General features: G+C 40.9%; 1 protein-coding gene across 1 annotated transcript; it reads left to right on the top strand.

Annotated features, from left to right (window-relative positions):
• The first annotated feature begins 7,011 nt into the window (after positions 1-7,011).
• On the top strand, positions 7,012-13,055 carry LOC121956938 (glial fibrillary acidic protein). Its single transcript, XM_042505381.1, has 9 exons — positions 7,012-7,626; positions 9,620-9,680; positions 9,773-9,868; positions 9,985-10,146; positions 10,225-10,350; positions 11,214-11,434; positions 11,530-11,573; positions 12,515-12,597; positions 12,837-13,055. Exons 1-9 carry the CDS (start codon positions 7,106-7,108, stop codon positions 12,876-12,878), a joined length of 1,356 nt encoding a protein of 451 aa, XP_042361315.1. The 5' UTR covers positions 7,012-7,105; the 3' UTR covers positions 12,879-13,055.
• Positions 13,056-15,614: the final 2,559 nt, after the last annotated feature.

Genomic DNA, 15,614 nt, shown 5'->3' with positions numbered 1-15,614 from the left:
TGGCTGCAAATTAGGGAGACAATGATGTCCAGGAGCTACTTACCCTCCGAACAGATGATTATGATAGAGACTGATGCAGTTGTGTTGCGTTTCACACTTGTCACGCCTCTTTTACTTCCGGGATGCCAGCATGCTATCTGAAATCACTCATCGCGGAAACAAGATGCTGCAATTGTTTGGTTCTGTATAAAAAAAACAAAAGTGAAGTAATGGAGGGCCTTTGTGACAGCTCTGTTGTGCAGCCACCTATGGCACCAGCCAAAGGATAGGCACTAAAACTGCTATATTACACTGCTTTATTGGAAATTCAAAAAAAAAAAAAAAATCAAACAGGGAAAAATAATCCAAAAATCTAATGCTAATGGTTGGTTCTAGGTTTGCCTAGGGCACCAAATGTGCTAGGTCCAGCACTGGTTGTGGCTTGTCCAGACTCACTGAGTCCAGTAAGTGAAAGACTGACTGAGCTCATTGTTGGCATTAAGAAGCTACTTGATTTATGTACTCGTTTTTCCTTCTCTCTCTCTCTCTCTCTCTCCCATTTTGTTTCTTCCTCTGTTTTTCTATCATGAAGGAAAAACAGGAGGCAGACACAGGAAGGAGAGATTTGCACAACCGTGTCTGGCTGTGAGATGGGAAAACAGATAACATTAAACAAAGGGCCTTTTTCTTGAATTGACGTGACACAAAGATGCATTGCTTTTGACAGGTTTGGTTTTTATTGCCTTTATGAATTGATTCATTCTTGTTTGGCCTCTTTTTTTAACAGCACAGGAAAGAATCAAGACTGATAACATGGTTACAGAGGATTATAAGAGTAGAGTTATACAGTTTCGTGTGACAAACAAAAATCAGTATTTTTCTGTTTATTTTCACGATTAAGATAGAGGATCTGCACTGCACTTGCACCTTCTTTGTTCTCTACTACTTGGTAAAGCACTTTTTAGAAAGCAGAATGTGATTGTCAAAGAAAATATACCCAACATGTCAGAGGATGAAAATTATAGTGGTCTGGTTTTATATTTATTTAGGCAAGAACAGAGGAAGTTGGTAGCTGTTTAGGATTCAAGGCCATTGTGAATTTCTCTTCCTCTGCTTTCCTCTCACTCTTTAACCTTTCGATGTTATATGTCAGAAATGATTTGTCTGAGTAGGCCTAGTTTCATCCTGAAATCCACATGTTGAGTTTCTGTTCACCGTAAAATATCAGCTACTACTTTGGTCGAGACTGAAATATCTCAAAAACTATGGGATGGATTGACATACAATTTGGTACAAACATTCATAGTCCTCAGATGATAAATCCTAATGACTTTGGTGATCCTCTCACTTTTCCTTCACTAACAGCAGCAGATTGACACAATTATGTGAAATTTCTCAACAAATATTGGATGGATTGCCATGAAATTTGGAATCCCCCTCCAGGATGAACTGATACTACTCTGGTGACTACTTTAAAGTACAGTTTACCCCAAAAATCAAAAGTACATATTTTTCCTCTTACCTGTAGTGCTATTTATCAGTCTAGACTGTTTCAGTGTGAGTTGCTGAGTGCTGGAGAAATCAGCTGCCTTCAGCTTGTGGTGCTCAAAGTTCCAAAAAATCATTCAAAAATATTTTTTCTTTCTTCTAAACTACACCCGACATCACTGTGCAGGAAAAGGGTGTGCATCATACTTCAACCACCCAAGTGTTTTGAACAGTTTACAGTTTGAGTTAGCATCTGGGCACTGTGCTTGTTATACAGTGTGTTTGTGTGGTATGCTGTGCTGTCTGTGTGGTATATTTGGGCCCCCAGCATTCCTGCTGACAGGCAGACTGGAGGCCTGAACCCGCTCTGCGCTGGCCCTCTTTGTGGCTGCGCTCTGTTTGGACCCAGTGGTGCCGAGCCATATGGCCCGCTTATCTGTCCCAGTTAAGCCCCCCTGATTTTTATCACAGCTCATTCCCACGAGGCCTTGCTGGCTCAGTATCACCCAAGAATTTAGCTTTGTTGTTTATTAGCTGTCATGTCTCAGAGTTCAGAAATGAACCTGAGGGTCAGCAGCATAAATGAGATGCTATTTTTTTTTTTTTTTTTTTGTAACAAGTGATGCAGCAAAGTGCTCCGGGTACATTAAAATAAAGTTTGGTAGATATATAAAGTTAGCTAATGGGGGTGTAATACTTTGCTTTTAGAAGTTACGTATGTGCTGTATCTTTAAGCATTTGTGCTACTTTTCTACTAACTTTCAGAAGGAAAAGCTATGTTTTTTCCTCACATACTTTATTTGTGAGCTTCAGTGACTTTGCTGTAAACTTGTCATGAGGTGTGAAGCAGGTGGCGCCAATGCAGGAAACACAGGCAACAGGAACTCAATTACATGATGCTTTATTCCAAGGTGAAGTCTTGGTTGGAGCAAGGAATCAGCAAATTGAAGGTAGCCCAACCAAATCAACACTGAACGAACTGAAAACCAGTTTAACGATGAAATGAAAAGCAGGTGGAGAAAAGGGTGGAGATGCTCAGGTGAGGGGAATGAGGTGATTAGGCAGAAGAACAGGCAGGGAGCTGGTTTTTGGTAAAAATTCAGGAGCAAGGGTGGACTAAAGAGGCTGTTGTAGTGCAGGTGTGTAGTTGGGCAAAAAAAGAGAACAGAGCACAGGAACACAGGAGAGAAAAACACCCCAAAACCATGAAAGCACAATCTTTCTGATTATAAACTAACAGAGCGAAAAATAAAATGACACCAACTCATATAGGCAACTTAAATGAGTCTTCTACAAATACTCAGTCCAGTTTTCCCTAAAAGTCATTAGGACACTGACTGTGACACAAATCGGCCAATGCAGAGTTTCCCAAACCTCTCCTTGACTACTGCTTTTCCTACATGTTTTAGATCTCTCCCTGCACAACACAACTGAATGAAATGATTGGCCTGTCGTCAAGCAACTTGGTCTGTAAATTGCAAGACGTTTCGCTAAAATGCAGTTTCCAAAATATTTTTTCTCACCTTCACAGAGCACAGGGAATCATTTCATGGCGGGATCCCAGACTTACATCTGTTTCTCACAGAGGAAAACCTGTGACACGTTTCTCTCCAAGAGCTGATCATTTAAAGGTTTTTTGGCATCAAGTGGTTGTTGTTGTTGTTGTTGTTGTTGTTGTTAGGGTGTCCTTTAATCTGCTCCCATTGTTTTGTCTGTTTTTGCTCTTCCACTATTAACAGTGATCTGTGCTTTTTGTGATCTGTTCCACTTTATTCAGCAGCCTCGGGCCTCACTGATGACAACTAGCACATGTGGTTGAAATTAATATTGTTTAATTCACTGCAGGAATTCATGTTAAAAAAAAAAAGGTTTAAGATGGGTTTTAGTAAATCAAGGCCTACTCCTCCTAAAATTTACACCCTGTCTGGGGGAACAGGGCCTTGATATAGTGATGAAGGTGGGGCCGAGACAGTCGTATATCCAGCTCGTTAATCAGGATTCAATTTGGTATGTGGCCATGTACAACCATCAGTGAGGTTAAAGGATAGCGGTGTAGAGGTTCACACTGGGGATTCTGGGTGTAAAATGCCAAAGCACAAAGCAGGCGTTGAGTGTTTCGCAGTCAAACTTAGCTGGCAGCCATGTTCCCCTGGCCTGAGATCAGAATGCAGCATTAAGATTCAACCCTGCGCCCCGTTTTTCCTTGTAAGTCCTGCAAATGAAACGGTCTCCTCAAGTTGGACACATGAATCAGCTGTTTGACTTGGCCCTGCAGTGACTCCAGCAGCAGGGAGGGAGGAGAGGGAACGGTCCGCACAACCCTCTTTCTTCTCACCCTGTGGAGGTTTAATCTTCGGGACATATTACCTCAGTGACCAGATCTAAGGCAACGGCTGTGGTTTTCTAAAAAATCCAGAGACCCGAAACAGTTAGTGTCAACTTAATGATGCAACCCCGGCATTAATCCTCAGTGATGGAGCCGTTTATATCAACAAATCTCTGCCAGACTTACAGTGTGCCATCTTGTTTAACCTCTATTAACAAGAGACCAATTGGAATTCAAGACACTGTGTTGTTGTTTTTCTTCCCCAACAGCCACAACACTCGCAGGCCAGATAGTAGAGTCATACGGCGCTTTATTCACTGTCTCCCAGTACCACTGGTTTCCACTCCCTGTGATTTTATGACCCAGTAACAAGGAAGTCCTTTATGTCCCACTGCTGTTCTGGTTTTACTACCTGTACCAACAGCACAGTTAAATTACTAAACCCACTGTTTTATCCTCTCAACTACAAATAATGTTTGAATTCGACTTTAATTACTGCTGGAAAATTTTCAAATGCATGCTGTACAGTTTTATTTTTTTTTCTCTGCTTTTTCCCACGATGAGACAGCCATTGGTTTCCATTCATTTCTATCAACTCTTGTGATGTAAAAGTATATAGAGCCAAAATGTGTATAGTTAAGAGGATATTTTTGTCCATCTAAGTAAATAAATACATGGAGAGAGTTCAAAACTTAAAATGAGCTGGTGAAACATTAAAAACAATTCAGATAAATTATGTTTTAATTTATTTTATCATCTGATTGGTAGTTAAAAAAAGCCTAAAAAAATCATTTTTTTTTTTACATTTTTACACTCAGTTTTCATTGTTTAACTGTAAGCTGAAAACATCAATAACCAATACTATGTTTTCCATTTGTCTGACAACCTTTTGTACTTCAAAAGTCACACTATTAAGTATTTCTAGAAAATAAAATGGTATTTTTTTAAGTAAATGAAATAAAACCTTTTTTTGTAAGAACATAATCAATGTAAAAGTGGTCTGTGTCTTTATTCTTCGTGTCTTGAGGGACGTACACTTGGAGGAGGCGAGCAGGCCATCAGTCACAATCTTGTCTGCACTTATCCAACTTCTTCAAAAAGAAGTCAGAAAAAGACCAGCTGAAGTGGCCTGATGCAGCCGGCCCAGTGGTTGTCAAGGTAATGGGTGAAAATGGTTTTGTAATGCTGCCTCTGTTAGTCCTCGTGGAGTTCAGATTAGGTCTGCGCTCTCCACTCCCTCCCTCCATTCCACTCCTCCTCGGCACTACCATCCATCTGTCTTTGGAGCCAACAGGACGTCTAATAACCTGAACATCATGAACACCCCAGAGTCCTGCAGCCTCACTGGAGCCTCGGCTACTCCGTTATAATAGGGCACATGTGCTCCTATAGCGTGACGGCCAACCAGTTTTATGTAGATGTACACTTATGTAACGTTTGCACATTTTACATACATCAACATTTCTACAGTGACATAGTTCATATTATAAAATGACTTTGTCCTTTTGGTGTGGAGGTAGTGGAGGGTTAAAACCAGATGGCTGCCAAGCTGCAGATCACCGTTAGAAACCAACAAACAAGAAAACTGGGTGGTTTTTTAGCAAAACATTGGGGCGTTTCCAGCGGTGGTTGTGGCAACAAAAACTAATATTCTAAGCCAAAAAAGATCTGTGAGTATACAATATGCTGTTTGTAAAATGCATTATGTGCAAACACACTTTTTTAGTCAAATCATATCACTTTTCATATAACCCTAACATATATCATTCCACAAAATTAAGAAAACACAAAATGAATTTCAGTGAATAACATTAATGCTATTTAAAGAGCATTTTATAACACAACATGCACTTTTTAAATTGTCAGAATGTTAAGAGTATGTGTATTTTGTATTTTGTTCCAAGCATGACAATTAATGATAATCTTTTTCGAAAGATATTCTAAAGATTTCATAATGCCTTTGGAAAACTTTTTTTGTGACACAATATTTATATAAATTCTATGCAATATGTTCAAATATTACAGTCTTCTTCATGGCAAAACAATAGTTTTGTCCACAAAATGCAGTATGTAATTATTTAGTTTAATTATATATTCAGGGAGAGTGGGCAACAAACATTTCCAATAGTGGGAGGGCTGAATTTTGGGTATAGACTATTAAATACAGTGCATTGAATGATGTGTTGTTTTAAACAAGTGTATTGAGGGGCCACACATGTATTCTCTGTGAAGATTTTTTAGTTGTTATTATTTTATTTAAAAATATGTTGTTTAATTTCAACAGCCAGAGTTCTTATTTTATAATGCTTGTGATCTCGCTATTGCTATCCTTCAACAAGGTGCATGGAAAATATTAGTGTTAATCACCCGACTGAATAATATCGCAGGTACAATTAAAAGTTGATTTTAATGGTTAATTATGCAGGCACAAGGAAATCTTTGGTCATTGCTGTAACAACAAATGTGCTGCATGTCATTAAATTACATTAATCTGTCATAATTCCTACAAAATGTCATCTGTATAACATTCAAGAATGCGGAGTAAAACTGAAAATTGTGACTTTATTAAAGACTAATCTAAATTCATTATTCACATTAGAGTAAGTAGGTGTTTAGTGAATAGTTGTAGGCACTTATGACCCTGTTATGTAACTGTGCTTTAAACTGTGATCCAAAGAGGAGAGAAAGCAACTCTGAGGTTCTGTCCTACAAGTTGTTTGTCTCCTTAGTGAGACACAAAGTGTAACGCCACCAAATCCTGCGGGCTCAATGTACAAAACATTTAATATTTCTCTTTCTCTGTGTCTAATCTATCTGCTTCATCCATCAATCTGCTGCAGCCTTCTCTGATTAGAAAGGGAAGATCTCCCAGCAGCTCCATCCCTTTGTCCGATCAAACTTTCTGTTTTTGTGAGAGCGTATGTGTGGTCAAGTTGAATTGGTGGCCAGACCCTGTCACACAAATTCCTTTTCATTCAGCTGGAACAGAAAGAAAGAGAGATAGACAAAAAGGGGTGAAAGTAAGAGTGAGAGAGAGAGTGAGTCAGAGGCCGGTGGGGGGAGAGGAGATGAGAGAGAGAGAGAAAGCCAAGAGACATTTGTAGTTGAGTGGACGAGCACAGACAATCCCTGGCACACAGCTCTTTGAGTGTCATGTAAACCACCCCTTCGCTCTCCCTTTTTGTCCCATTCACTGCCTGCCACCCTCCCTTCTCCCTACCGCACCCTGTGGCCTCTCTGCTTTGGATTTTGGGGGTTCGCCCGCCTCTATAAAAGCCCTGTTTGTGCCCTGAGTGAGCTCCATTCCCCATCATGGAGAGTCAGAGAGTCCAGTCTTCATACAGGAAGCGTTTTGGGCCCCAGGGCTCCGGCAGCACAGGAGTCAGAATTGGGGGCCTTTCTTCCAGTCGTTTCTCTTGGCATGGCACCCCTCGCAACCTCACCCACTCCAGCCCGGTGTCACGGATCTCCTTGGGCTCTACCAATGCGGCCCTGCTCCTGGGGAGCCCTGTAGACCGCCTGGACTTCTCAGCTGACTCCCTGATGAAGGCCCAATACAAGGAGACACGCACCAACGAGAAGGTGGAGATGATGGGCCTGAATGACCGTTTCGCCAGCTACATAGAGAAGGTGCGCCTGTTGGAGCAGCAGAACAAGGTGCTGGTGGCGGAGCTGAACCAGCTGAAGGTGAAGGAGCCCAGCCGCCTGGGAGACATCTACCAGGAGGAGCTGAGGGAGCTGCGCAGACAGGTGGACGGCCTCACTGCTGGCAAAGCTCGGCTGGAGATAGAGAAGGACAACCTGGCTGCGGATCTGGCCATGCTCAAGCAGAGGTAGGAGGGTGGGACTCCTGCGGGTGGAGGATCATGTTGGTGTGATGCAAAGCAGCACCGCTCTGTTGTGTCTGTCGTTTGCTCGTGTTCTCTCATAAGATTGCTCAGACCATGGGTGCAGTGTGACTGCCTTTTGCACACTATTTTGATTTGATTTATTTTCGAATGAAAAAAAAATTAAAATTTGGAAGTTTCCTTGGATATAAAAAGGCAGAACAGCTCAAATAAAAATATATTTTTTTGGAAAATAAAGATAAGACTCGCTGGAGGAAGAAATCTCACTGGAAACTTCCTGGCTAAATGAAAGATGACTAACTAACTAACTAAATAAATAAATAAATAGACACCTAAAATATGAAAAAAATATTGACAAATATCTTTTTATGTGTGCTTAAGTTCAAATTTAAATCAACCAATAGAAAGACACATAACAGGTGGAGGGGGGGAGTATCAAACTCCTTTATGCTCTCTCCCTTCTCTATTTGTGGGGGTTTACGCTCTTAATTTAAGTTTTATCTTCTGTAAACTGCAATAAACTACTTCTTCTATGGATCTTTTTTGGTTAAAAGTAGCACAAGAATTACATCCTGTGATATGTATTTGTCACTATTGAGATGACCACAAACAGCTTTTGGTCAACTGGGCTTTGTGTGAATGTTGCTGTTGTGCACTAGCTGCTCTGGGATTTTGTAAAATTCTAGGCCAAGAACATGAAATTCATTTAGATTTGAGGTCCGTTGAAAAAAATAAGACAGGTTTTTCTCTTAGCTGAGTTTTTTTTCTTCTTCTTTAATTACGAATGCATTTATATGCAGATGAGTTTGCCTCTGATTCGTTGGAATGCTGACCGCTGTGCTCTGCCCAAGCTTTACTCCTGGATCCCTCTTTACAAACTTGATCCTGACTGAACCCCTCGACGCCACTGAATGAGAGCGGAGGAATGAGGCAAACACAATGGCAGCCCTCCACAAAGGAAGCGGACAGCCAGGCAGATGTTCTCTTGTCCTCTGTTACTCCAAAACACTGATTCACTGCGTCGCTTATTCAGAATTTTTCTTTACTTAACGTCCACACGTGGCATGAATCTATAATTTAATTTAGTGCGAAAAAAACAATTTAATGTCTTGGAGAGTGGAAAAGTTGACTTCAGACTCTCTCTCTCATTAACACGCAGCTGCTGGTGCGCTGAAAGAACGCAAAGTGAAGAATGATGGCCGCGACTGAGAAGGTCAGAGGTCACTTTTGTGATTCGGCTGCTTTTCTCGAACCACTCCATTCAGCATACTCTGCATGAAGCTATACAGATGTTACCCCAAGTCTGGCCATTTGTGTTTTCATGCCTCAGATGGATTGCAGGGTGGTGTGTGTCTGCATGTGAGGCTGTTCATGCACACATGCTGCACATCCTTTGTGTGTGTGTGTGTGTGTGTGTGTGTGTGTGTGTGTGTGTGAACGCCATCCCGTGGGAAAGGCCTCTGGCTGTTAGATTGGAGTGAATGTGTAATGATGCATAAGCTGCCCTTTCAGCTGAGCCCCAGTCGTCTCCTGAAGCACAAGGAGCAACTCTTAAGCTCACAGTAAAAATCAGATCGAAATGCTTGAAATAGGTTTTCAGTCCCCATAGTGTGACTCATATTACCAGGAAAGTCTCATTTGAATTGCAGAAAATTGCACGCTTGTTTGTCTCTCTTATTGATGCTGTCATATGGGGCAGAATCCGACTTGAGAGCACAACTGAACATTGTTGGGAATGATTTAGAGTTTTTTTTGTTGTTCCCAAAGTAACACATCTTATTAAATGTACATTATGATCTGGAACAAATGTATTTTACGAACATAAAAGTCTAGTTGTAGACATGGTAACTGCAGTGTTGTTAAAATGATATTTTCTTGAATGACAGCTGGGAAATAAGTTGTAGTTTTGCCCATGATCACCTGCTGTATGAGGCAATTTAATTTGACACTTTTGCTCCTTTTTTTGTGACTTACTCAGGCTGCAGGATGAGATTGGCCTCCGACAGGATGCAGAGAACAATTTGAATTCCTACAGACAGGTAATTCTGTCGATATTTCTCTGAATTTGTGATCTAAACTGACTGAGTGACTGTCCACCCTCATTCCTGCATATGTCTCATTCTTTGGACAGGATGTGGATGAGGCGGCTCTAAATCGTGTCCAGTTAGAGAGGAAGATTGATGCTCTGCAGGATGAGATTAACTTCCTGAAGAAAACTCACGAGGAGGTAAGAATTAAAGTGGAAGAAAAGATATGCTCAATCAACTTAAACTGTACTTTTAACCATATTTAACCACCTCATTAATATTTCTTAACTTCCTCCTCTCCCCCTCTCCCTATTAGGAGCTGCGTGAGTTACAGGAGCAGATCATGGCCCAGCAGGTGCATGTTGATCTGGATGTATCCAAACCAGACCTGACTGCTGCTCTTAGGGACATCAGGGTCCAGTATGAAACCATGGCCAACTCAAACATGCAGGAGACGGAGGAGTGGTACCGATCCAAGGTCAGACGACGAAGATAAACTCCTGAAGTGTGTAGTACTGAGCGGAGATACTTACAGGCTGTTTGCTTTTGTCTACAGTTTTCTGACCTGACAGATGCAGCCAACAGAAACACTGAAGCCCTGCGCCAGGCCAAACAGGAGGCAAATGAATACCGCCGTCAGATCCAAGTGTTGACCTGCGATCTTGAGGCTCTCCGTGGTACAGTAAGTCACTAAACCACAGAAAACATTGGGTGGTGTTATTCATCTCTGATAAGATGGACATGGATGGAAAACTGAGCAATTCTGTTCTTTTATTTTATTTTTATCATACACTACAATATTACAGTTAATCAGACAATGACACATTTTTGTTGTGTCTATATTAATATTGAAATCTTCAAAAATACAATATTTAATATCTGTTTGCAAATGGTTTTCAGTTAGTAACTGCATGAAGTCTACAAAGAAACCATCAGATCGTCTCTGGTGATGCTTGCCAGACTTGTGCTATCAACACATTTTCACTCCCAACTTGTCACATACTGACGCTTGGTCAGTAGCCGTTTAGTCAAAACATTATGAGCCAGCGCCTTTTTTGGACGGCTTGTTAATTCATGACTTATTTTTCTTAAAATAGGGACTTATACAAGTTGAAATAATGACTCATTATTTATTTATGACTAGTTACTGTTTCTTAAAAGTAAACCTGATTAAATAATGCAAATGTTCTGTGATGTACTTTTGTGGGAAAGACTGGCCTGACGTCCTCTACAGGGGATGTGTTTTAATAAATAAATAAAATAAAATAAAATAAAATAAAATAAAACTATTTTAAAAAATAAAATCTAATTTAAAAAATGAAAACTTTTCTTCTGGATTTCTTAAGGGTAGGAGTGCTTGTTATAGCAGCAATGGCGTTTGGTGTATTCGCCCATAATAAGTAGTAGAAGTAGATGTAGAAGTACTAAAAGCAGTACCATTAATAGTAGAACTGGACATCAGCAGAGCATTTAAATGAAGTCTCAGTGACCCACAGTGTGCTACATTAGATTTTGGTGTTTATCACTTTGTCTCTTCTCTTTGAGAACGAGTCTCTAGAACGCCAGCTGCGGGACATGGAGGACCGCTTTGCCATGGAGACCTCTGGTTACCAGGATACGGTGAGCCATCTGGAGGAGGACATCCAGGCGCTGAAGGAGGAGATGGCGAGACACCTGCAGGAGTACCAGGACCTTCTCAATGTCAAGCTGGCCCTGGATATCGAGATCGCCACCTACAGGAAGCTGCTGGAGGGAGAGGAGAGCAGGTGAGCCAAAGCTCGGTAGACTGCTCGGGTTTGACACAACCAGTAAATGTAAATGAGAAATGAGAGTACATATTTCTTCTTCTCTGCCCCCTCAGGATCACAATTCCAGTCCAGAGCTTTTCCAACCTGCAGTTTAGAGGTCAGTGTCCAATGTGACCTCCACACATTTTGTCTTCCCTTTGTTCCATCCATCCATCCATTGTCTTCCGCTTATCCGGGGTCGGGTCGCAGGGGCAGCAGCCTTCCCTTTATTGATTTGTATATTTTTACTTTCAGGGCGCTGCTCAGAAAAAGCTCTTGTTTCATCAATCATTAGTAATCTTTCTTTGGGCACCATAAATATTCCTAGGAAATTTTGGGTCATAGGGTGTGCTGGTGGTCATTATTGCATGTTATTCCCCATCGCTCCTTCCCAACCTTTCCTATCATCTCACCAATGTTGGCTATCTAGCAAAGAAAACAAAAGAAAAACAAGGCTGTTTGGTTCTGGTGTTTGTTAAAAAAAAACAAAACTCTAAACATCTTATGGGCTTTTTGTTCCCAATGTCACATTTTGGAATGTTGCCTATTCTGATTTTCCCAGATGAATTTGTGAATTGTATCCTTAAAATACAATCCGTAAAATATCCTACGTGTAGTATATAGATAAATACATATTGGCAGAAATGGAAAGTAATATAACAAGTTTGTTTTCTCTCGTGTATAATCACATGAAAATAAGAATTGTTGTGTTTTTGTTACCTTAGAATAAGGATGTCAATGGGGATGGCTGTGTTGTTCTACAGTAGGCTCTAGACTGGGTCACATACTGTTTTAAATCACTGGATCAGTTGGTTTTAGAGAGAATTTGACCTCTGTGGATAGTTCGGCTCACTGTAAAAACTTCCTAAACAAGGAATACTGAGGGAATTCTCACCGGGAGTTCACACTTTGCACATTTGAGATGTGTCAGCTGGCTGCAATCTGCAGTCCTCCCGACTAGATTCCCCTAAATCCTACACACTGCTCCTTTAAATGTACTGCATTTACTGTATGTAACAGTACTTGATGGCAGAGTAAAATGTCTTTCTCATCCTGCAGAAACCAACCTGGACACTAAAACCCCAGAGGCCCACGTGAAGAGGAGCATCCTGGTCCGAACTGTGGAGACCAGAGATGGGGAGGTACGTGCTTCTCCATAACAGTCTTGCTCACTTTCACTAAATCAGGCCAGTCCGTATGTTGCACCTCTCATCAATTCCCTCTGGAGGGCAACGTTGAACACTTGTGCATGTTTTCACACTCATTGACTCACGCTCAGCACACCTGATGCCATAATGCTGCAAAAAGTCACAAGGGATTTGTTATTTGTTTCTTTTCTTTTTTTTCCTTTTTCTTAATGTCTGATGTCTTTTCTTTTCAGATCATCAAGGAATCAACGACTGAACACAAAGATCTTCCTTAAAGTCAAATCCTCGGTCACAATCTGAAGATTTTCAACAATTATTACAATTTTATTGTGTTTTCCAAATCCCCAAAGCTGTCCTATCAGAGTCATCACATCACTTCATTTTTATCTCCTTTCATCACATGCCGGCTAATCTGCTCACTGCCCAATAACCATGACATTAATACTCTTAGAATTTCTGCCAAAAACATGTATGTTGAACTTTTGTACAGCTGTAAGTAGGATGTAGGTCACTCATCTTAAATGGTGTGTAGCCCATTCCAGTTAAAATCAACTGGAAATCACTGGTAACCTGCATAATTTTAACTAAAAACTGATTTTTAGTTTCAGATAAGCTGCCATAGATGAGACCTTGAATTGTAGTGATTGTGTTCAGCTAATGTGTAGCATGTTGGAGGTTGACGTGTGGTTATGTGTATGTGAAATGTGAAATGTGGCAAGGGAAGTACAAGAGGGAGCTGAGGGGTTTTGCAGACATCAGAATTGGATTTAAGCAGGATATGAGAGGTATGTGTATGTTAGAGCAGCTTTTGGCAGAAAGACAGGTGAATTTGGGCTGATTTTTTAACCCTTGTTTGGTGCTATTTTGCATTTCATTTCATTTTTGCAACAGTCACCTCTGTTTGAGGGTTGCCTCTTGTACAGGTGTCTTCAATTAGTGCAATTCTGTCCTACTTGTGGATAATTAGACTGGAGTACTGTCATCAAACTCAGTCCAGTATGTGACCAAAAAAAAACTGTACTGGCTGCGAAAATTAGACGCTAAAACAGCAAAACGACATACTGGGCAAACAGTAATCTGTAGACATTAAGATTAGGAAGTAAGTTTGCAGACATGTACAGTACATGTACCTTTTATGACACCAAGAAAACACCTAAAGGCACACAAGAGTCAAGACAAAAATCAAAATCACAAGAACATCAGACATATAAAAACAGCTGACAGGCAATCAAGATAAAACCCTCACAGAGTTCAAAATCAATCAAAGGTGTGATGTTTGATATATGAGTTTTGGCATCAGCATTCCAATTACCCTGAAACTGCAGCACCACTCAGCAGTTTGTAAAAAACATTGGCCTGTCTTAATCTACTTGTGCATTTATTTGCATAACAGCCCATTTTAGCTGTGTTACTCTTCCATGTCACTGTGCCAACAGCAGATGTTCTGTGTTTGTATGCCTTCCACTCAGAGGGCAGTGACCATGGCAACCTTTACAGTGATGTCATGTGTGTATGAAAAGTTATCCCATCAACAGGTGCAACAAAACTAACAGAGGTGGAAGAGTCTGAGCAAACCCATGCTGTCCTGAGGGGAGATCTAATGAGGCAAAATGTTCAAGATAAACTTTCCTCCATCACTTTACTTGCTCCATCCATCAGCTCTTTTTGGACGTATCAGTCAGGGCATACCCACTTATTCAGCAGAGGTGATGGAGACAGAGCCAGGTTTGAGGTGTGGAGGAAGTGTTTGGAAACTGTCCTCCAGTTAATCCACCAGCCTCCCTCCTCCCAGTCCACCGGCCAGTTTCTGTAGTGTTTGACTGATGGCAGAGAGAGTGCAGTAGAGATAACCTCCAAAAAATCCATCAGCATTTGAAACAACTAGTTTTTCACTTTGAAAGGGAGGATGCTGGGTGAAATTGAAAAGGAGGCAGGGAGGAAGGACTGATTTATGGACATCACAGTGCAAACACTGTAATCCAAGCCTCCTGCCTCGTTGGAAGTCCCGCTGGCTGCAGCCATGCTGACAGGCCCTGCCACTAATGAGAGTGGTGCTACGCCGGTGCTGGCTGTCGCTGTGGCCGTCGCCAAGGATACGCTATGAATTTGTGTTCCCATGTGCCTCCCACCTTCTCCCCTCTGCAACTTCCACTCTTGTCACTCAGCCCCTTCTCCTGTTTCTCCCAATAACATTCAGTTATCTCTTGTATTCAGTTTTTTAAAATGTTGATGTCGTATAGAATCTCAGACTGTTTAGTCTTGTAGTAAAGACACGCATGAATCCTGCTTCTTTTTTTTAAAGAAACCTCTGCAGATGGGAATACAACATTAGTTTCAATGAGTGCTACACGCTATGACATCATGTTAACAACAATAAAACACTTGTTTGTTAGAGCTGATGCCTTTTGTTTTGTTTCTTATAAGCTTTCCATTCATTTTCATGATTGTATGTGCTTGTGTGTTCTTTTGCTCCTCATTCAATACCACACATACATACAGTATATCAGCTGTCATCTCGCTGAAATGAGTGTTATATATGCTGACAGTTTAACTTTAGGCTACTAGAGGAATGACAGCAGCTGACAGACATGGTTCATCATCACTGATTGTTCTGCCTGATGGCCAGCCCATAATGCCGAGCAGATGGGTTCACTTCCTGTAATATCACAGCTCATTGTGAGTGTTACTGTAAATCCAGGTGGAGTGATGGCCTAATTTAGGCCACAAATAGTGTTGCCTGCAGGCAGTCGTGAGTTACAAATAAACACCTGCACTGGACTGTCAAACACCTGACCTCAAAAAAGTCTGTTTCTTATAACGTCATATCACCAATATTCTTCAACAAGAGACTTACAAAAAACAATACATAAATGTTCTTAGTTAAATGATTCAAGCAATAGTAATCTATGAATTCAATATGTCTTATTAATTTGTTTGAGTGCTAAGAAGACAGTTCCACAATTTTTAATGTTTGTCTTAAAACAGTCGTCAGTGGCCCATGTGTACAATGA

This window comes from Plectropomus leopardus, chromosome 17, assembly GCF_008729295.1.
Source record: "Plectropomus leopardus isolate mb chromosome 17, YSFRI_Pleo_2.0, whole genome shotgun sequence".
NCBI classification, from domain to species: Eukaryota; Metazoa; Chordata; class Actinopteri; order Perciformes; family Serranidae; genus Plectropomus; species Plectropomus leopardus.
This window is presented reverse-complemented; position numbering and strand designations above follow the sequence as displayed.

What these genes read in the sequence shown, in the direction of transcription:
- LOC121956938 (XM_042505381.1), top strand. Translation starts at nt 7,106, where the DNA reads ATGGAGAGTCAGAGAGTCCAGTCTTCATACAGGAAGCGTTTTGGGCCC. An exon ending in ATTTGAATTCCTACAGACAG is followed by an intron (nt 9,681 to 9,772) that starts GTAATTCTGTCG and finishes TTCTTTGGACAG; the next exon opens with GATGTGGATGAGGCGGCTCT. An exon ending in AGGAGTGGTACCGATCCAAG is followed by an intron (nt 10,147 to 10,224) that starts GTCAGACGACGA and finishes TTTTGTCTACAG; the next exon opens with TTTTCTGACCTGACAGATGC.